This window comes from Nerophis lumbriciformis, linkage group LG08 (genome assembly GCF_033978685.3).
Source record: "Nerophis lumbriciformis linkage group LG08, RoL_Nlum_v2.1, whole genome shotgun sequence".
Taxonomy (NCBI): domain Eukaryota; kingdom Metazoa; phylum Chordata; class Actinopteri; order Syngnathiformes; family Syngnathidae; genus Nerophis; species Nerophis lumbriciformis.
In genome coordinates this window covers 49,561,407-49,584,000 of record NC_084555.2, presented here as the reverse complement: position 1 = coordinate 49,584,000, position 22,594 = coordinate 49,561,407, and the positions used below count along the sequence as shown (strand labels likewise).

Sequence of the window (22,594 nt, the reverse complement as noted above, 5' to 3'; positions counted from 1 at the left end):
AGAATTGTTATATCAACTAAAGCCCACACTTAAACTTTCCACGTGCAAGATTGAATCTATTTAAAAAAGTTATTTCATAAGAAGCCAAAAAGTGCAAAAACAATAATGTTGGTGTTGGAGGAGTTGTGAATGACTGCAGGGCCACAACATTAGGTACACCTGCAGACTGCAGGTGTATCTAATTCACAACTCCTCCAACACGAACATTATTGTTTTTGCACTTTTTGGCTTCTTATTAAATAACTTTTGTAACCTATTTTCATGGGCTTTCCTCTTTGTGATGTTAAGTTCCTGTTATGCGCTGTTATACAGTATATGCCTTGAGCTCTTATTTTGAAGGCGCTAAGAGCGGAAGTGATGTCACGTCGCGGAGGTTTTTGAAAGAAGGTAAATAAAGTGGTCCTCGTGTAATCTGGAGCCTCCGTGTTTGTTATTTTGTAGTTTCATACAGTATAGGCGACATTTATAAACCCTCGGTTACACTTTTTTAAATAGATTCAATCTTGCACGTGGAAAGTTGAAGTGAGGGCTTTAGTTGCGGCGCATGGACTTAATTTCTAAGTAAAGGTAAGACCATAATAACGTTTTTTTTATTAAATGTGCTTTTTTGTGTGCTACAGTTTGTATGTGTAAAGTTAAAGTTAAGTTAAAGTACCAATGATTGTCACACACACACTAGGTGTGTCGTCTGCATTTGACCCATCCCCTTGTTCACCCCCTGGGAGGTGAGGGGAGCAGTGGGCAGCAGCGGCGCCGCGCCCGGGAATCATTTTTGGTGATTTAACCCCCAATTCCAAGCCTTGATGCTGAGTGCCAAGCAGGGAAGAATGCTGGTATGAGCTTTTAAACATAACCCGTTAACTGCCGCCAATCAAATGGTGAATAAGATACTCTTTAGGGTTCATATGTTTGTAAATCTGACTGTGATGAAGTCAGTGCCTCACCAGCCATCAACCTCACCGCACGTCACTGATGTATACACATTTAGCTGTACAGTATGTGTGTTTGGCTCCCTTTTTTTCCAGGAACACTAATACCAAAAAACCTCCACATCAAAGCACATATACATATTACAACGTACATCTCAGAAGGGAGGGAGTGGGGGGGCTATGGTGGCGGGCTGCAGCTCTTCAGGCGCCGCCCATCCATCCATCACCCCTATGGGATTTGCGTCAAGGGCGTTGGATTGGGGGTGGGGTATGTGTGTTTGGCTCCCTTTTTTTCCCCAGGAACACTAATACCAAAAGTCACAATGTCCCATAGAGTTCGACAAAAAGTTATGACAGACCACCTCAAAACAACAGAATCAAATTTTACCGTTTTTTACTGAAAAGGACACCCAAAATGTACATGAATATAAAGAAAGTGGGATTTTCTATGACGAATAAAAGAGTGAATATTAACAACATATTTTACTTCTCAGACCAGCTCTTCCATAGACATATTTTACAATCAAGCAAAACACAACAAAAATGTAACAAACAGCAAAATATGAATGCAAAGTGTAATAAACACCTACAATATGATATATTATCACTTTTATGCAGAAAAAAGTTATGACAGACTACCTCAAAAAAAACTAAATGGAATTAAAAAAAATCTTTACTGAATGGGACACCCAAAATGTACATGAAAAATAAAGAAAGTGGGATTTACAATATTAACTATGAACAATAAAAGACTGAATATTAACAATATATTTTACTTCTCAGACCAGCTCCTCCATAGTTGTGTATCTTTTACAATCAAGCAAAACACAACACAAATGTAACAAACAAACAAGGACAATAAACACCTACAATATGATATATTATCACTTTTACGCAGACATTAGCTGTACAGTATGTGTGTTTGGCTCCCTTTTTCCCCAGGAACACTAATACCAAAAGTCACAATGTCCCATAGAGTTCTACAAAAAGTTATGACAGACCACCTCAAAACAACAGAATCAAATTTTACCGTTTTTTAACTGAAAGGGACACCCAAAATGTACATGAAAATAAAGAAAGTGGGATTTTCTACGAACAATAAAAGAGTGAATATTAACAACATATTTTACTTCTCAGACCAGCTCCTCCATAGACATCTTTTACAATCAAGCAAAACACAACAAAAATGTAACAAACAGCAAAATATGAATGCAAAGTGTAATAAACACCTACAATATGATATATTATCATTTTTATGCAGAAAAAGGTTATGACAGACCACCTAAAAAAAAAACCAGAATGGAATTTTACCATTTTTTACTGAATGGGACACCCAAAATGTACATGAAAATAAAGAAAGTGGGATTTTCTATGACGAATAAAAGAGTGAATATTAACAACATATTTTACTTCTCAGACCAGCTCCTCCATAGACATCTTTTACAATCAAGCAAAACACAACAAAAATGTAACAAACAGCAAAATATGAATGAAAAGTGTAATAAACACCTACAATATGATATATTATCATTTTTATGCAGAAAAAGGTTATGACAGACCACCTCAAAAAAAAAACAGAATGGAATTTTACCGTTTTTTACTGAATGGGACACCCAAAATGTACATGAAAAATAAAGAAAGTGGGATTTTCTACGAACAATAAAAGAGTGAATATTAACAACATATTTTACTTCTCAGACCAGCTCCTCCATAGACATCTTTTACAATCAAGCAAAACACAACAAAAATGTAACAAACAGCAAAATATGAATGCAAAGTGTAATAAACACCTACAATATGATATATTATCACTTTTATGCAGAAAAAAGTTATGACAGACCACCTCAAAAAAAACAGAATGGAATTTTACCGTTTTTTACTGAATGGGACACCCAAAATGTACATGAAAAATAAAGAAAGTGGGATTTACAACATTAACTATGAACAATAAAACACTGAATATTAACAACATATTTGACTTCTCAGACCAGCTCCTCCATTGACATATTTGACATCCATCCATTTTTCTACCGCTTGTCCCTTTCTGGGTGGCGGAATGGCGCTGGAGCCTATCCCAGCTGCGTTCGGACAAAGGGGTACCACCCTGGTCAAGATGGACAACATTCGCACACTAGGGACCATTTAGTGTTGCCAATCAACCTATCCCCAGGTGCATGCCTTTTGAGGTGGGAGGGGCCTATCCCCAGGTGCATGCCTTTGGAGGTGGGAGGGGCCTATCCCCAGGTGCATGTCTTTGTAGGTGGGAGGGGCCTATCCCCATGTGCATGCCTTTGGAGGTGAGAGGGGCCTATCCCCAGGTGCATGCCTTTGTAGGTGGGAGGGGCCTATCCCCAGGTGCATGCCTTTGGAGGTGGGAGGGGCCTATCCCCAGGTGCATGCCTTTGGAGGTGGGAGGGGTCTATCCCCAGGTGCATGCCTTTGGAGGTGGGAGGGGCCTATCCCGAGGTGCATGTCTTTGAAGGTGGAAGGGCCTATCCCCAGGTGCATGCCTTTGGAGGTGGGAGGGGTCTATCCCCAGGTGCATGTCTTTGAAGGTGGGAGGGAGCCGGAGTACCCGGAGGGAACCCACGGGGAGAACATGACAACTCCACACGAAAAGACCCCGAGGCCGGGGATCGAACCCCCAATCAAGCAAAACACAACAAAAAAATGTAACAAACAAACAAGGGCAATAAACACCTACAATATGATCAATTATCACTTTCACACAGACATTTGTTGTAAAAATCTGCTTCCGCAACATGTGTTTGGGGCTGAAAATAAGCCCCGCCCACTCTGCTTTATTCCTGGTCTGAGCTGCCGTGACCCAGATCAGTGTTTTTCAACCACTGTGCCGTGGCACACTAGTGTGCAGTGAGATATCGTCGGGTGTGCCGTGGGACATTATGCAACTTCACCTAATCGGTCCCAAAAATATTTTTTTCAAATCAATAATTATAATCTGTGCCGTTGCTTAGTGTCTGTGGTTTGTTGTGATCACAATATGCAGGTAAGAACGTATATAATGCTCAAACCAAAAATGAACATAAGGAAAAGGCAATGAAGCGTAGGAATGGCTATGCCAAACACAAGTAAAACTGAACTGGCTGCCAAGTCAACAGAAACAAAATGCTGGACGACAGCAAAAACTTACGGCGTCCACAAAGGACATCCGTACATGACATGACAATCAACAACGTCCACACAAAGAAGGATAGCAACAACTCAAATAGCCTTACTGGCTAACACAAAGGAAGACATGAAACTGCTACAGGAAAACACCAACAAAACAGGAAATAAAATAAAAGCGCAAGACAAAAACTAAAGCACTACACAGGGAAACACCAACAAACTCAAAATAAGGCGCGACGACCTGGTGGAGTTTTATTTTTGAACGTTTTCTGCTGGTGGTGTACCCTCCGGAATTTTAATGAAAAAAACCTTAAAAAAAGGTTGAAAAACACCGACCCAGATTACCCTAAAAACTCCCATAACACTCAAAAGTGCAGATTTAAACTAGAGATGTCCGATAATATCGGACTGCGGATATTATCGGCCGGTAAATGCTTTAAAAATGTAATATCGGAAATTATCGGTATCGGTTTCAAAAAGTAAAATGTATGACATTTTAAAACACCGCTGTACGGAGTGGTATACAAACGTAGGGAGAAGTACAGAGCAGTTGCGTCTCCCAGTCATACTTACCAACCCTCCCGATTTTCCCGGGAGACTCCCAAATTTCAGTGCCCCTCCGGAAAATCTCCCAGGGGCAACCATTCTCCCGAATTTCTCCCGATTTCCACCCGGATAACAATATTCGCGGCGTGCCTTAAAGGCACTGCCTTTGCATGTCGGCCCAATCACATAACATCCACGGCTCACACTGAGGGTGGCCGTATAAACAACTTTAACACTGTTACAAATACGCGCCACACTGTGAACCCACACCAAAACAAGAATGACAAACACATTTCGGGAGAACATCAGCACCGTAACACAACATAAACACGACAGAACAAATACCCAGAACCCCTTGAAGCACTAACTCCTCCGGGACGCTACAATATACACCCCCCCGCTACCGTTAAAGTGCATCCGGCAGTGGAGGCTCCTCTATGGGGTCTTGGGGCACTAGGAGGTTAACCCCTTTACTACTGTTACCCCAGGTGGCCCTTGGCAAAGGCCTAGTACCTGACTGCCCCCTAGCCAGGGATACGGTGAAGACCTCAACGGCGGAAGACGGTAGATTTAAGAACTACCACAACGGCTGCAATGGCGGAAGAAGGCTGTGGCAGAAAAAGGGTCCCCAGTCGTCTTGGACTCCATGCCACTGGACCATGACCCGATTTCTGTCAAGGATAGTGTGGTGACCGTCTGTGCACCAGTCTCCCCACGTAAAACTACCGTATTTTTTGGATTATAAGTCACAGTGGGGTGCAACTTATGCTCTGGAGCGACTTATGTGTGAAATGATTAACATCCATCCATCCATCCATCCATCTTCCTCCGCTTATCCGAGGTCGGGTCGCGGGGGCAGCAGCCTAAGCAGGGAAGCCCAGACTTCCCTCTCCCCAGCCACTTCGTCCAGCTCTTCCTGTGGGACCCCGAGGCGTTCCCAGGCCAGCCGGGAGACATAGTCTTCCCAACGTGTCCTGGGTCTTCCCCGTGGCCTCCTACCGGTCGGACGTGCCCTAAACACCTCCCTAGGGAGGCGTTCGGGTGGCATCCTGACCAGATGCCCGAACCACCTCATCTGGCTCCTCTCGATGTGGAGGAGCAGCGGCTTTACTTTGAGCTCCTCCCGGATGGCAGAGCTTCTCACCCTATCTCTAAGGGAGAGCCCCGCCACCCGGCGGAGGAAACTCATTTCGGCCGCCTGTACCCGTGATCTTGTCTTTTCGGTCATAACCCAAAGCTCATGACCATAGGTGAGGATGGGAACGTAGATCGACCGGTAAATTGAGAGCTTTGCCTTCCGGCTCAGCTCCTTCTTCACCACAACGGATCGATATAGCGTCCGCATTACTGAAGACGCCGCACCGATCCGTCTGTCGACCTCACGATCCACTCTTCCCTCACTCGTGAACAAGACTCCGAGGTACTTGAACTCCTCCACTTGGGGCAAGATCTCCTCCCCAACCCGGAGATGATTAACACATTACCGTAAAATATCAAATGACGACCGAAACCGTTCTGTCCGGATTCAGAAAGGCTGGAATAGTTGGAACCGCAACTGACGATGACTCTGACGTAAGCGACGTACCGATAGAAGAGGAAGCGGCGCATTGTCTTACCTTTGGAGTCAATCAATCAATCAATCAATCTTTATTTATATAGCCCTAAATCACAAGTGTCTCAAAGGGCTGCACAAGCCACAACGACATCCTCGGTACAAAGCCCACATACGGGCAAGGAAAAACTCACCCCAGTGGGACGTCGATGTGAATGACTATGAGAAACCTTGGAGAGGTCGGCGGAGTTGTTTAGAAGCGACACCGAGGTAGAAGATTTCATGGGATTTAGTGATTAGGAGTGAGAGATTGTTTGGTAAACGTATAGCATGTTCTATATGTTATAGTTATTTGAATGACTCTTACCGTAATATGTTACGTTTACATACCAGTTGGTTATTTATGCGTCATATACAGTCGTGCTCATAAGTTTACATACCCTGGGAGAATTTATGATTTCTTGGCCATTCTTCAGAGAATATGAATGATAACACAAAAACCATGCAGCCCATTTTTCTTCAAGTGCCTCCTTTTTGTACATCTTGAAACAGCCACACCACCATTTCTCAGCTGAATTTCAGCTGAAGTTATTTGTGGATTTTTCTTTGCATCTCGAACGATTTTTCCTGGCAGTTGTGGCAGAAATCTTTGCTGGTCTACCTGAATCCCTCATTTTCCACTTCTTAATCAGCGTTTGAACACTGCAGATTGGCATTCTCAATTCCTTGGAATATCTTTTTATACCCCTTTCCTGTTTTATGCAGTTCAATTACCTTTTCTCGCAGATCCTTTGACAATTATTTCGCCTTCCCCATGACTCAGAATCCAGAGACATCTGTGCAGCACTGGATGAAAGATGCTGCCCATCTTTTGATCAGGGTCATTTGGGTACTTTCTTTTGTCATTTTGATTTAAAAAGAGTAAACACAGTTGTTTGCCAATAAATAGCTTCACACAACCATTAAGCATGAGTGGAGGAAAGGTTTTTGTGTTATTATTCATATTCTCTGAAGAATGGCCAAGAAATCTTACATTCTCCCAGGGTATGTAAACTTATGAGCACAACTGTAACATACCCTTATTCAGCCTGTTGTTCACTATTGTTTATGTATTTTAAATTGCCTTTCAAATGTCTATTCTTGGTGTTGGATTTTATCAAATACATTTTCCCCCAAAAAATGCGATTTATACTCTAGTGCAGACCTGGGCAAATTAACGCCCGTTGAGCTTTTCAATCTGGCCCGCCGGACATTCCCAAATAATTGTTTTAGATGTTTAAGATGGAAAGTGTGGCTGCCATTACGATGTGCAGTCATGTTTTCTAATGACCGTAAGTCTTCAACTATACTAAGTCTTTCAATGCTTGGAATCTGCATCATATACTGTCAGAATTATTCTATCTAAATTATCACAATACGTTGTGTTGGAGGTACCATCTTCAGTCCCAAGGTAAGGTTGAAAGGATGAACCAGAACATCAAAAACGAATTGGCTAAAATCTGTGCACAGACCAAATTGGATTGAACTGACATGTTGCAATTAGCGTTAATGATCATTCGAATGTCCGTGAATAAAACTGTTTTACCGCCCTTTGAGTTTTTCACCCTATGAACTGCATACAGGTCAGCCCCTTCCCAGGATCAACACCCCCCTGGAAGAAGGAATCAGCGTAAAACCAAAATGGTATTTTACACAAAATGCAGAATTTGTGTGCCAGTTCTTCTGTACAGATTCGGGGATGACAGCCCGCCACTCCAGATTCCCTTCCGTCCACTGAGAGGGTCAAGATCAAGGTCATCAAACGCATGTGTGCGGAGCCCAGGTGGAATGGTCCCTTCAAGGTCGTGGTACGGACGAGCCCCCAAATTGTTGCGTTTTGGACCAGTTGTTCCTCCCAGGGAATTCAAGTCACAATTCGCTCCCAAGTTCTTTCCGACACTTAAAGCTGAGTTGAAAAACCACCAGAGACAGAATAGGTATTTTGTTGTATATTCTCAAAGCTTTGCCAATATACATTTTGATTGAGACCAGTCTAACCCTCGAACATTCTATCGCACACACCCCAATTGGTCTGTCTTCCCAACGCCAAAAACCTCTCTTTCCTTCCCCCTCCCTAGCCATAACAAAATGCTAGTCAAAACACATTCCAAAGAACTCAAGGGCAACACACACAGTATACTTGGGGGCGACATGGCGTAGTGGGTAGAGCAACCGTGCCAGAAACCTGAGGGTTGCAGGTTCGCTCCCCGCCTCTTACCATTCAAAAATCGCTGCCGTTGTGTCCTTGGGCGGGACACTTCACCCTTTGCCCCCGGTGCCACTCACACCGGTGAATGGAATGATAGGTGGTGGTCGGAGGGGCCGTTGGCGCAAATTGCAGCCACGCTTCCGTCAGTCTACCCCAGGGCAGCTGTGGCTATGAAAGTAGCTTACCACCACCAGGTGTGAATGAATGATGGGTTCTACATGTAAAGCGACTTTGGGTACTTAGAAAAGCGCTATATAAATCCCAGGTATTATTATTATTATTACTTGCTGACAGAGCATCAAGAGAAGAAATGGAAGAAGTACAACTTAAATTCGGATATATGTAAATATCTGCCTCCGACAGTTCCTAGCAAGAAGACAAAAGCCGTCTTTGAAACCTACCAAGAAGAAGGCTCGTAAAACTCCACTGTGTAAGGGGGAAAGCCACATGAAGGGTTTTCTGTTTTCTCTTATATATGGTAATCAACAGAAAGATATTGTTCTGACCCAAGGACTTCAAAGCGGACAGATGGCAGGATCTGCCCAATTTCCAGACGAACTCTTTTTGAAGTATTTTATGGAACTCTTTTTGAACTGACCTTTTCTGTGAATTGTTTACGACCTTTTCTGTGAACTTTTTTGCGACCTTTGTCCTTTGGAAACAGCGGTGGCCGAGTGGTCGGGGAGGGTCCAAAATAAAAGAAGGAGGCATGCAATCTTTTGGCAGATCGTCTTAAGATACTGTGCGAAGGTACAGTGTAAAGACGACTCTCCTCGATATTGAGTCCAAATTGAATTCTGTCTCTGTTTGATTCCTTGCTTCTTGTCTTGTTTAATAAAAGTTAAAGTTAAAGTACCAATGATTGTCACACACACACTAGGTGTGGCGAGATTATTCTCTGCATTTGACCCATCACCCTTGATCACCCCCTGGGAGGTGAGGGGATCAGTGGGCAGCAGCGGTGGCCGCGCCCGGGAATCATTTTGGTGATTTAACCCCCAATTCCAACCCTTGATGCTGAGTGCCAAGCAGGGAGGTAATGGGTCCCATTTTTATAGTCTTTGGTATGACTCGGCCGGGGTTTGAACTCACAACCTACCGATCTCAGGGCGGACACTCTAACCACTAGGCCACTGAGTAGGTAGATGTCATCAGTGTTTGAACCTGACATATACTCGTTAATATGTTCATCTAATTAGTTACTATAGTTATCTAATTAGTTACTATGGTCACTATGAGATATCTCAGATTGTAGGTGGGGGATTTTTTTCACTATGTTTGTTGCATTTTGTTTGTGTTTCGGTTGATTGTAAAATATGTTGTCAATTTTCAGTGTTTTATCATTAATAGTTCATATTGTAAATCCCGCATTCTTTATTTTCATGTACATTCTGGGTGTCTCATTCAGTAAAAAAAAATTCAAATTCCATTCCGTTTTTTTAAGGCGGTCTGTCATAACGTTTTAGCTTTCAATCATTATTGTGAGGTTTTGTATTAGTGCTCCTAAAAATAGACACACTTTTTTATCTAAATTTGGCCCCCCGAGTAAAATAATTGCCCAGGCCTGCTCTAGTGCGACTTATATATGATTTTTGTTCCTTCTCTATAATGCATTTTCGGCCGGTGCGATTTAAACTCCGGAGTGATTTATAATCCGAAAAATACGGTAAGTCACGCACAAGCCAATCCTCCATAAAGGGATACACCCCTACCAGAGAGGATCGTCATACTCATTTGAGTGACCGACTATCATACTTGCCAACCATCCCGAATTTTCCGGGAGACTCCCGAATTTCAGTACCTCTCCCGAAAATCTCCCGTGACAACCATTCTCCCGAATTTCTCCCGATTTCCAGCCGGGCCTGTCGTCACGTTCACTTTTCCTCCATATAAACAGCGTGCCGGCCCAGTCACGTTATAACATCCACGGCTTTTGGAGCTCAGTGCGCAACTGCACACAAAACAAGAAGGATACTATTATATATGTCACCGTTATCCATAGGTTTATCTATAGCCCATAAAGTAGGCAGGCACGGAGCTATTTCTCAGCGTGTGTTTATTCCAGCCGGCACGTTAACACACTGACACACACAACATCCGGATTCCCTATGGTGCATTGCTTCAAAACTACGGCAAGTAGTAATGTCCAAAAAAAAAAAGATTGTGACAGAGAATAGAACGAGGATGGACAATTCAACCCTAAACTCACTCCTTTTCTGCAATTTACATTTTTCACAGATGCTGCCCATACCTATGCTCCTTCAAAGGCTGTGCTACTGGCTGCAAAGCATTGCACTTTCTAATACAACAATGAGTAGAGAGGAGTGTTATGCGTGTGTATATATGTAAATAAATGAACACTGAAATTCAAGTATTTACTTATATATATATATAAATATATATATATATAAATTGTCGGAGGCAGATATTTACATATATCCGTATTTAAGTGTTACTTCTTTAATTTCATAATCATATTACAAAACAGCTAGTGTTTTTCTTCCAATTGTGGTCTTTTGGTTGTCTGCAAATACTGTGTGCTAACCTTGAGTGTGGAATGTAAGAAAGAGAGATACTCCTTCCTCTTATCTATTCTTATGTCCAGGTGCGGAGGATGTGTTTGGGCTGGAGGGACAAGACTGCGAGGGTGGGAGGGAGAGAGACTTGATAGAGGAGAGGGTTTTTTTCCATTTCGGGGGGAGACCATCTTGGCGGCGCGATTGAATGTTCTATGCTGGACTGGTCTCATGATATTTACAAAGCTTTGCAAATATATACAAAATACCTAGTCTGTCTCTGGTGGTTCTTTTATATATATATATATATATATATATATATATATATATATATATATATATATATATATATATATATATATATATATATATATATATATATATATATATTGTTGCGTTTGGACCAGTTGTATATATATATATATATATATATATATATATATATACATATATATACATATATATATATATATATATATATATATATATATATATATATATATATATATATATATATATATATATATATATATATATATATATATTGTTGCGTTTGGACAGTTGTTCCCTCCCAGGGAATTCAAGTTTCTGGCCATCGCTCCCAAGCTCTTTACGACACTTAAAGCTGAGTAAAAGAACCACCAGAGACAGAATAGGTATTTTGTAATATATTTGCAAAGCTTTGTAAATATCATGAGACCAGTCCAGCATAGAACATTCAATCGCGCCGCCAAGAAGGTCCCGTCCCTGCCCCCCCCCCCTCCCCCCCCCCCCCCCCCCCCCCCCCCCCCCCGAAATGGAAAAAACCCTCTCCTCTATCAAGTCTCTCTCCCTCCCACCCTCGCAGTCTTGTCCCTCCAGCCCAAACACATCCTCCGCACCTGGACATAAGAATAGATAAGAGGAAGGAGTATCTCTCTTTCTTACATTCCACACTCAAGGTTAGCACACAGTATTTGCAGACAACCAAAAGACCACAATTGGAAGAAAAACACTAGCTGTTTTGTTAATATCCATCCATCCATTTTCTACCGCTTATTCCCTTCGGGGTCGCGGGGGGCGCTGGAGCCTATCTCAGCTACAATCGGACGGAAGGCGGGGTACACCCTGGACAAATCGCCACCTCATCGCAGGGCCAACACAGATAGACAGACAACTTTCACACTCACATTCACACACTAGGGCCAATTTTAGTGTTGCCAATCAACCTATCCCCAGGTGCATGTTTATGATTATGAAATTAAAGAAGTAACACTTAAATACGAATATATGTAAATATCTGCCTCCGACAATTTATATACATTATGCATTTTCAGCCGGTGCGACTTATACTCTGAAAAATACGGCATATATATATATATATATATATATATATATATATATATATATATATATATATATATATATATATATATATATATATATATATATATATGCGACTTATACTCCGAAAAATACGGCATATATATATATATATATATATATATATATATATATATATATATATATATATATATATATATATGTATATATATATATATATATATATATATATATATATATATATATATATATATATATATATATATATATATATATATATATATATATATATATATATATATATGTATGTGTGGGGAAAAAAAATCACAAGACTATTTCATCTCTACAGGCCTGTTTCATGAGGGGGGTACCCTCAATCGTCAGGAGATTTTAATGGGCATCCAGCACACCTTACAATAGTGGTAATAAAAGATGCAACTTATGCTTGAAAGAGAAACTGTTTATTATCTACCGTCCAGACCTGTCATCCCTCAACAAGCGCAGCGAAATTGTAACAACATGCCGCCATAGACGGAAACACCTCCTAGGTAACACATGAACCAATCACCACGCCCCTAGGCCAGCCTGTACCCACCCACTCTGTGCCCTATATAAACCATGGTATGCGAATGCTCCCATTAAAATCTCCTGACGATTGAGGGTACCCCCCTCATGAAACAGGCCTGTAGAGATGAAATAGTCTTGTGATTTTTTTCCCCACACATACATATATTGCGCTCTACTACGGTATCGAGCACTATTTTTTGGATAACCTTATTAAGACATATATATATATATATATATATATATATATATATATATATGCCGTATTTTTCGGAGTATAAGTATATATATGTGCGACTTATACTCCGAAAAATGCGGCATATATATATATATATATGCCGTATTTTTCGGAGTATAAGTCGCATATATATATATATATATATATATATATATATATATATATATATATATATATATATATATATATATATATATATATATATATATATATATATATATGCCGTATTTTTTGGAGTATAAGACTTATACTCCGAAAAATACGGCATATATATATATATATATATATATATATATATATATATATATATATATATATATATATATATATATATATATATATATATATATATATATATATATATATATATATATATATATATATATATATATATATATATATATATATATATATATATATATATATATATATATATAATATATATATATATATATATATATATATATATATATATATATATAATATATATATATAAAAATAAATAAAGAATAGTGAACAACAGGCTGAATAAGTGTACGTTATATGAGGCATAAATAACCAACTGGTTTGTTAACGTAACATATTATGGTAAGAGTCATTCAAATAACTATAACATATAGAACAATGCTATACGTTTACCAAACAATCTGTCACTCCTAATCGCTAAATCCCATGAAATCTTATACGTCTAGTCCAGGGGTCGGCAACCTTTACCAGTCAAAGAGCCATTTTGACCAGTTTCACAAATTAAAGATAACCGCAAATTTTTTTTTTTTTAATTTAAAAGGAAATAACACTGCATATCGTGGGATCACACTCCTCAGCCTTCCCGGTAAGGTCTATTCAGGTGTACTGGAGAGGAGGCTACGCCGGATAGTCGAACCTCGGATTCAGGAGGAACAGTGTGGTTTTCGTCCTGGTCGTGGAACTGTGGACCAGCTCTATACTCTCGGCAGGGTCCTTGAGGGTGCATGGGAGTTTGCCCAACCAGTCTACATGTGCTTTGAGGACTTGGAGAAGGCATTCGACCGTGTCCCTCGGGAAGTCCTGTGGGGAGTGCTCAGAGAATATGGGGTTTCGGACTGTCTGTTTGTGGCGGTCCGCTCCCTGTATGATCAGTGTCAGAGCTTGGTTCGCATTGCCGGCAGTAAGTCGGACACGTTTCCAGTGAGGGTTGGACTCCGCCAAGGCTGCCCTTTGTCACCGATTCTGTTCATAACTTTTATGGACAGAATTTCTAGGCGCAGTCAAGGCGTTGAGGGGATCCGGTTTGGTGGCTGCAGGATTAGGTCTCTGCTTTTTGCAGATGATGTGGTCCTGATGGCTTCATCTAGCCAGGATCTTCAGCTCTCACTGGATCGGTTCGCAGCTGAGTGTGAAGCGACTGGGATGAGAATCAGCACCTCCAAGTCCGAGTCCATGGTTCTCGCCCGGAAAAGGGTGGAGTGCCATCTCCGGGTTGGGGAGGAGATCTTGCCCCAAGTGGAGGAGTTCAAGTACCTCGGAGTCTTGTTCACGAGTGAGGGAATAGTGGATGGTGAGATCGACAGGCGGATCGGTGCGGCGTCTTCAGTAATGCGGACGCTGTATCGATCCGTTGTGGTGAAGAAGGAGCTGAGCCGGAAGGCAAAGCTCTCAATTTACCGGTCGATCTACGTTCCCATCCTCACCTATGGTCATGAGCTTTGGGTTATGACCGAAAGGACAAGATCACGGGTACAAGCGGCCCAAATGAGTTTCCTCCGCCGGGTGGCGGGGCTCTCCCTTAGAGATAGGGTGAGAAGCTCTGTCATTCGGGGGGAGCTCAAAGTAAAGCCGCTGCTCCTCCACATCGAGAGGAGCCAGATGAGGTGGTTCGGGCATCTAGTCAGGATGCCACCCGAGCGCCTCCCTAGGGAGTTGTCTAGGGCACGTCCGACTGGTAGGAGGCCACGAGGAAGACCCAGGACACGTTGGGAAGACTATGTCTCCCGGCTGGCCTGGGAACGCCTCGGGATCCCCCGGGAGGAGCTGGACGAAGTGGCTGGGGAGAGGAAAGTCTGGGCTTCCCTGCTTAAGCTGCTGCCCCCGCGACCCGACCTCGGATAAGCGGAAGAAGATGGATGGATGGATGGAAGTTTTTGGTTTTTTTTGCTTTGTGCTATGTATAAACCAGGGGTCTCAGACACGCTGCCCAAACTTCAATATGGAATTTGTATGCTGGTGCGGTATGCGGGTTTTATATGAATGGCGCTTGTCAGCATCATGGGTGCCGTGATGGTACAGCATATAGCACCCACTACGACCAGCGTGCCTGATCAGCCACACGTTGTATGAGGCTTCCGCTTGCTCAGTAGGTGACAGCAAAGCATACTTGGTCAACAACCACACAGGTTACACTGACGGTGTCGGTATAAAAAACAACAACTTTAACACTCTTACTAATAATGCGCCACACTGTGAACCCACAATAAACAAGAATGACAAACACATTTCGAGAGAACATCTGCACCGTAACACAACATAAACACAACAGGACAAATACCCAGAATCCCATGCAGCCCTAACTCTTCCGGGCTACATCATACACCCCCCCCTACCAAACCCCGCCCACCTCAACCGACGCAAAGAGGGGGGAGGGGGTTGATGTGTGAGGGAGCAGGGTTGGGGTGGGGGCGGGGTTTGGTGGTAGCAGGGGTGTATAATGTAGCCCGGAAGAGTCAGGACTGCATGGGATTCTGGGTATTTATTCTGTTGTGTTTATGTTGTGTTAAGGTGCAGATGTTCTCTCGAAATGTGTTTGTCATTCTTGTTTGGTTTTGGTTCAAAGTGTGGCGCATTATTAGTAAGAGTGTTAAAGTTGGCTTATATGGCCACCGTCAGTGTAACCTGTGTGGCTGTTGACCAAGTATGCCTTGCTGTCACTTGCGTGTGCGAGCAGAAGATGCATATGTGAAGAGGCTGGGCTGGCACGCGTGTTAATACATATTGTAGAGGGTGCTAAATGCTGTACCATCATGGTACGCCCTTATTATTATTGTAAGGGTGAAAATCGGAGAATATTAATCCTGAGAGTTTTCTGCGAGAGGCACTGAAATCCGGAAGTCTCCCGGGAAAATCGGGGGGGTCGGCAAGCAAGCTGCTGAGCCGCATCAGAGTGGGGCGGCATGGCGTAGTGGGTAGAGCAACCGTGCCAGAAACCTGAGGGTTGCAGGTTCGCTCCCCGCCTCTTACCATCCAAAAATCGCTGCCGTTGTGTCCTTGGGCGGGACACTTCACCCTTTGCCCCCGGTGCCACTCACACCGGTGAATTGAATGATGAATGATAGGTGGTGGTCGGAGGGGCCGTTGGCGCAAATTGCAGCCACGCTTCCGTCAGTCTACCCCAGGGCAGCTGTGGCTATGAAAGTAGCTTACCACCACCAGGTGTGAATGATTGATGGGTTCTACATGTGAAGCGACTTTGGGTACTTAGAAAAGCGCTATATAAATCCCAGTTATTATTATTATTATCAAAGAGCCGCATGCGGCTCCGGAGCCGCGGGTTGCCGACCCCTGGTCTAGTCTCTTACGTGAATGGGATAAATAATATTATTTGATATTTTACGGTAATATGTTAATCATTTCACACATAAGTCGCTCCTGAGTATAAGTCGCACCCCCGGGCCAAACTATAAAAAAAAACTGCGACTTATAGTCCGAAAAGTACGGTATATAAAATAAATACTTGAATTTCAGTGAATGCTAGCTATAAATATACTCCTCCCCCTTTAATCCCGCTCCCCCGGCCCGGCCCCCAAAATCCCCCGAATTCGGAGGTCTCAAGGTTGGCAAGTATAACAATGCAGTGTTTTATCACAAGAAGCGACATTTGCCTAAAGTTTCTGACAGCGTCCATTATTACCGCCGGTGCAGGGGTCCCTAACGCTGCCCCCCCCCCCTCTATAGTGACGAGTGGGTGGGATCCACGCCATCACAATTGCCTCCGCCTTCGCCACGCGCATATTTCTTTTAGCAGGCCCCCGACAGGACAAGTCGAATTTATTAGCGTTCTGAAATAAATGGCACATAACTCAGGGACGCGGACGCGTGGGGCGAGACACTCCCGCGCCGCCGCAGGTGCGGCGTGATGGAGCGCAAAACATGAACGCCGCTGATTTAAATCGCTTTAAATGTAAATGTTTATTGTGCCGAGCGATGCGGATGCAGATCAGGCGGAGGAGGAGCGGGGGATGTGAACGCCCGGATTGTTTGGCGTTTGAAGAGTTCCTTTCAGGTGCTGGTGGGCAAAAGTGAGGTGGATGGAATGCACTTCATGCACACACAAGGTGAAATAGAAGGCGGTGCACTCCCAGCAAATAGACGCCACCCGCGCAAAGCATTAAAGTGACGATGATTCCGACGTCGATACTGATAACTTTCAAAGTTGACCTGAAAAGAGCTCGAGTCCAATATTGTGACGAGGACATTATCTTTAATAACCTAATCAACGGCAGTCGATGCACGGCCAGATGGAGGATGGAGTTACACACTTTTGGGTCTTTTTTTGTTGTTGTGTAATTAAACAGCACGCTTTTTTTTTTTTTTGACCTAATCAGATATAAAAGTAGGGGTCGCTAAAATTTCCCACCCACCTCTCAGGCACAGGACACCTCGTTTGTCATGTGGAAGGAAGGAAGGAAGGAAGGAAGGAAGGCACTGGTCTGTATGGTCCCCAACACAAAGTCACCATCATCATCATCATCATCATCATCATGCACGCACACACCAGGTGCGTCTGACACACACACACACACACACACACACACACTGCTTGGTGACCTTGCACAGTAGCTTTTGTTCCTTCAAAGCCACGTTAAGTCCGCAGGAAGACGTTTCCGAGTGACTTTGAACGCCTCACGGAGCCTTTAAAGTCCTTTTATTTAAGCAAGCAAAAATAAAAATAAAGTGTAAGGAAGGGATTTTTTTAAAGCGATGGATTAACTCAAAATGATGTATGAAATTGTGTCATGTTGGGGAAAAAAAAACAAAAAAACACAATGATTTGTAAACAAAAACTTTTCGCAGTATTTAAATTTTTTTATTTTTTTTAATTCCATGTTTTCATGTTTAATTTATTTTGCGGGTGTTTTCCTTGTTTTTGAATCCAACAAGTGGACTCCTGTCTAGTAAAAAAAAAAAAAAAAGACAAAAAAAAAGCTAATAATTGACTAGATCGGTCCATGCACTCCGGGCCCCGTGGCAAGAAGATTCCACGCGTCACGACGCGCATTGGAAGGGGATTGTTTTGGTTCAAGTCATTTCTGCAAAAGCCACGCAACAGGTCAAGGCCGCCTCTTTTTTTTTATTTTTTATATATAAAATAAAACAATTTTATTAAAGACGCACAATATAATTGGAATGAATCACCACGCTTAGTTAAAGGTACATTTAAATATATTGCGTATTCGCGATTAAACGCGCTGTTAATTCCGTGCGTAAAGCGCGCGTCACGCAGCGAATATTTTCGTCAAAATGACATTATTGTTTTTTTTTTGTTTGTTTGTTTCAAGCAGAAGCAAAAACAACAAGATTGTGCGCACCGTGCGTAAAATCAAGCAAATAATTTAAATAGAAATCAGGCAAAAAAAAATAAATGTTTCCATGAATGGTATATTTATTTAAAAAAAGGAGCGAGTTTTAAAGAGCCAGGTTGGCTTTAAATAGCGAGCAAGAGTGTATTAAAAGTACAAAACAGCAACAATAAGAAGGTCAAAATGGCAAATTTGATGCAAATTTTCGAGTAATTCTGATAGAAAGACTAAATTATTGTCGAATTTCCGCGGCCTCCAGAAGGCGGCTTCTAAAAAGTGTTTTCAGGGTCCAAAGTGATGTTGTCCAGATGCCGTCAAAGTCCGTCCAAAAAGCAAAAATAAAAGAAAGGGGGGTGGGGGGTGGGGGGGGACATGACCAGCATGCATGGGGTGCGCACTGTTCTCATCCAAAACCAAATAAAAGTGGAGACAAATACGCAAAGCAAAAAATGAAAAAAATGAGAGCAAAAAGGGTTCCAGGTTCGATCCTAGTCCTTGGACACTTTACCCACCTGGTTTAGATATAAAAGCGCTTGGAGGAAAACGCGCTATATAAATATAATGCACACAGTGTAAAAGTGGAGTCTTGCTAGAACTTTCGAGTGAACTTTTTTTTTTTTTTTTTTTTTGGGGCGGCCCAGACTCACATGAAGAACTCCGGGGACGAGGGGTTGTTGTTGTTGTTGTCGCCGCCGCCGCCGCCGTTTTCCCGGAATCCGGTGGTGACGAGCTTCTCGTACTTCTCCTTGTAGGCGTCGCGCTCCCGCGCCAAGCGGGAGATCTCCTGCTTGAGGTGGTCCACCTGCTGGATGAGCTGCGTCTTCTCGCCCTCCAGGACGTGCCGCTGCTGGACGCGCTTGTAGCGGCAGGACTGCGCGTAGCCGCGGTTCTTTAGCGTCCTGCGCTTCTGCTTGAGGCGGATGACCTCCTCCTTGCTGACGCCGCGCAGCTGCCGGTTGAGCTCCCGCACCGACATGGTCACCAGCTGCTCGTCCGAGAAGCGGTCGTCCAGGCGCATGTGGTGGTGCGGGTGGTGGTGGCTGTGGTTGTTGTTGTTGACGGCGCCGGCGGACTGGGAGCCGGAGGACGGGTGGTGCGCCCCGGCGCCGGTGTGGTGGTGGTGGTGGTGGTGGTGGTTGTGGTTGTGGTGGGGCGCGCCGCCGCCGGTCTGCGCCGCGGCCGCCGCGATGACCGCCGACACCACCGCGGCCGCGGAGCCCATCTCCTCCCCGGCCGGTGCCGCCCCCCCGGCGAACTGCTGCCCCCTGGCATAGCCGTCGAAGCCCTGCAGCGGGTGGCCGCTGCTGATCAGCGCCTCTACGGCGTCCTCCGGGCTGAAGCCCAGAGCCTCCGGGTTGAGCTGCTGTTGGTAGCCGCTCATCCAGTAGAAATCCTCCAGGTGCGCCTTCTGCTCGCTGGAGCCGGACCCGGACCCGGAGCCGGGACTGGGCGCCGAGAAGCTGGGAGAGGGGGGCACCGAGCTGCAGGGCGTGCTCATCGGGGTGGAAGACAGCGATCCCCCGGCGAGCAGGCGGCTGCACTGGCTGATGCTGCGCTCGGGCTCCAGCGGCTCCTTTTTCACTTCAAACTTCATCAGATCGAAGTCATTAACATATTCCATGGCCAGGGGACTGGTGGGCAGGTCGGAGTTGCTCATTGCCAGCTCTGATGCCATCCTCTTGCTGCTGCTGCTGCTGACAGTCCTCCAAAGGGGGTGAGGAGCACCTGTCAAAGTGGGCTGCTGAGACGCGCACTGAGCCAGCCTGATTTCTTTACTTAATTCTGTTTGACACCAAGGGCGGAAAAGTGGCGGGCTAATTGCGCACAAGTCGGGCTTCCCTGCGGTCCTCCCGTGCCTGCTGGCCGGCGTGCGTCAGTCTGAGCGCCGCGCGGCCGCTCGCTGCCATTTAACCACTTTTTTTTTTTTTGGGAGGATTAGCGCGCCAATTTCAGTCCGCGTCCCGGACCAAACAGTCGCCTAGATGCTGCAGGAGGAGGAGGAGGAGGTGGAGGAGGAGGAGAAGAAAAAAAAACTCCACCCGAGGAATTGATAGATTATTTTTTTTTTTTTTTTCGCTTATTTCATGCTGACGTGACGTCACCAAGCGCAACTGGGCAAATGAGCCTAATTAGCATAATTGCAGGTAAACTTTTACGCGCGTCGTCGGAAGGGGGGTGGAAAAAGTACAACTCGGTAAAAAACTGGTTAAAATCTTACATTTTATACTTTATATACATTTATACTGCTCGTTATGGACGTTTTTTTTACGACACTTAAACATGCACAGCCGCTCACTACAAACACGCGCGTAAAGTCGTGTATTAGTGCCCCAATAATAAACACACAATATTCATGTAGTAAATAAAAATAAATACACAATATTCATGTAGTAATAATATTCATGTAGTGATAAATAAATGCATGATATTGACGTGGTGATACGTAATATTCACGTAGTAATACGTAGATAAATAATATTCGTGTAGTAATAAAGACGGATCGCGAGACAAAAGGCAGCGAGGTGAACACGTGCTCCGATTACAAACCCAATGTCGCCCCCTTTCGGTTGAAATGTGCAACTCCTACTGGGAGACGCGGTGTAATTCATTAGTAACACACGCACTAATGAGCGACACTTGCACTATACTGAAAAATAATGTTTTTGCAAAGATATTTTTCTTCACTTTTTGGTGCATGGTTTGGAATATTTAATGTCGATTTTAAAATCAAAATCCTGCAAATAGTACCTATTTTTGCATATATTTATTTTAGTGCAATTTATTATTGTAATTATTCTTTAATTTATTACTCTTTTATTATGGTGGTTTATTCTGACTTGTCCCAAATCTTATCTGATTGGGATTTGATGTGTTGTATACTTTTTACTATTTTGTGATCTTGGCAATGTTTTGTGATGCTTGTTATCAGGGGCGCCGAAAAGGGGGGGTAAAGGAGATGGATTCTAGGGGCCCATGATGGAGGGGGGCCCAGAGAGGCCCCTAATGATGATGAAATTATAATACAGAAAATTAATGATACTGTGTTGGGGGCCCTGTAAAGATTATTTTCATGGGGCCCAAAATCCCTAGCAGCGCCCCTGCTTGTTGTGCATGTGCCAGGTCAGAGGTGTCAAAGTGGTTGTCACTTGAGGGCCACAAGGCATTCATATTTGGCCCCAGAGGGCTTCTCCTTCTAACAGTCAATACTACTTATTACACCATTTTTTAATGCATTTTATTAGTAGATTTAAAAAAAAAACTAAAATAAAAAAAAAATAAGTTGCAATATTGTTACATCAAAATGTAGTGTATATTACTGTAAATTGAAAAAAACAATACTGCTGTTTTTGTGGTAAAAAAAAAAAAAAAAAAAAAAAAAAAAAAAAGCAGCTCAGTTGCCAGAATTTTAGTGTAAAATTTAATTATTTTTTTTACTGTAAATTTAAAAAAAAAAATGCAATTTTCCAGTAAAATTTTGCCACCTGAGCTGCCAGTTTGTTTATTTTTATTAGTAGATTTAAAAAAAACTAAAATATAAAGAAAATAAGTTGCAATAATGTTACATCAAAATGTAGTGTATATTACTGTAAATTGAAAAAACAATACTGCTGTTTTTGTGGTAAAAAAAAAGAAAGAAAAAAAAAAAAAAGCAGCTCAGTTGCCAGAATTTTAGTGTAAAATTTAATTTTTTTTTTTACTGTAAATTAAAAAAAAATGCAATTTTCCAGTAAAATTTTGCCGCCTGAGCTGCCAGTTTGTTTATTTTTATTAGTAGATTTAAAAAAAACTAAAATATAAAGAAAATAAGTTGCAATAATGTTACATCAAAATGTAGTGTATATTACTGTAAATTGAAAAAACAATACTGCTGTTTTTGTGGTAAAAAAAAAAAAAAAAAAAAAAAAAAGCAGCTCAGTTGCCAGAATTTTAGTGTAAAATTTAATTATTTTTTTTACTGTAAATTTAAAAAAAATGCAATTTTCCAGTAAAATTT

The 22,594-nt window shown here is 42.7% G+C and overlaps 1 protein-coding gene across 1 annotated transcript in view; it reads right to left on the bottom strand.

Moving 5' to 3' along the window:
- LOC133611964 (transcription factor Maf-like) overlaps nucleotides 1-20,380 on the bottom strand; it is a 180,383-nt gene extending 160,003 nt beyond the window's left edge. The window contains exon 1 of the mRNA XM_061969169.1: nucleotides 19,248-20,380. Coding sequence (XP_061825153.1) covers nucleotides 19,248-20,275 — 1,028 coding nt within the window. The 5' untranslated portion in view covers nucleotides 20,276-20,380. The remainder of the gene's footprint in view (nucleotides 1-19,247) is intronic.
- Between the last annotated feature and the right edge of the window lie 2,214 nt (nucleotides 20,381-22,594).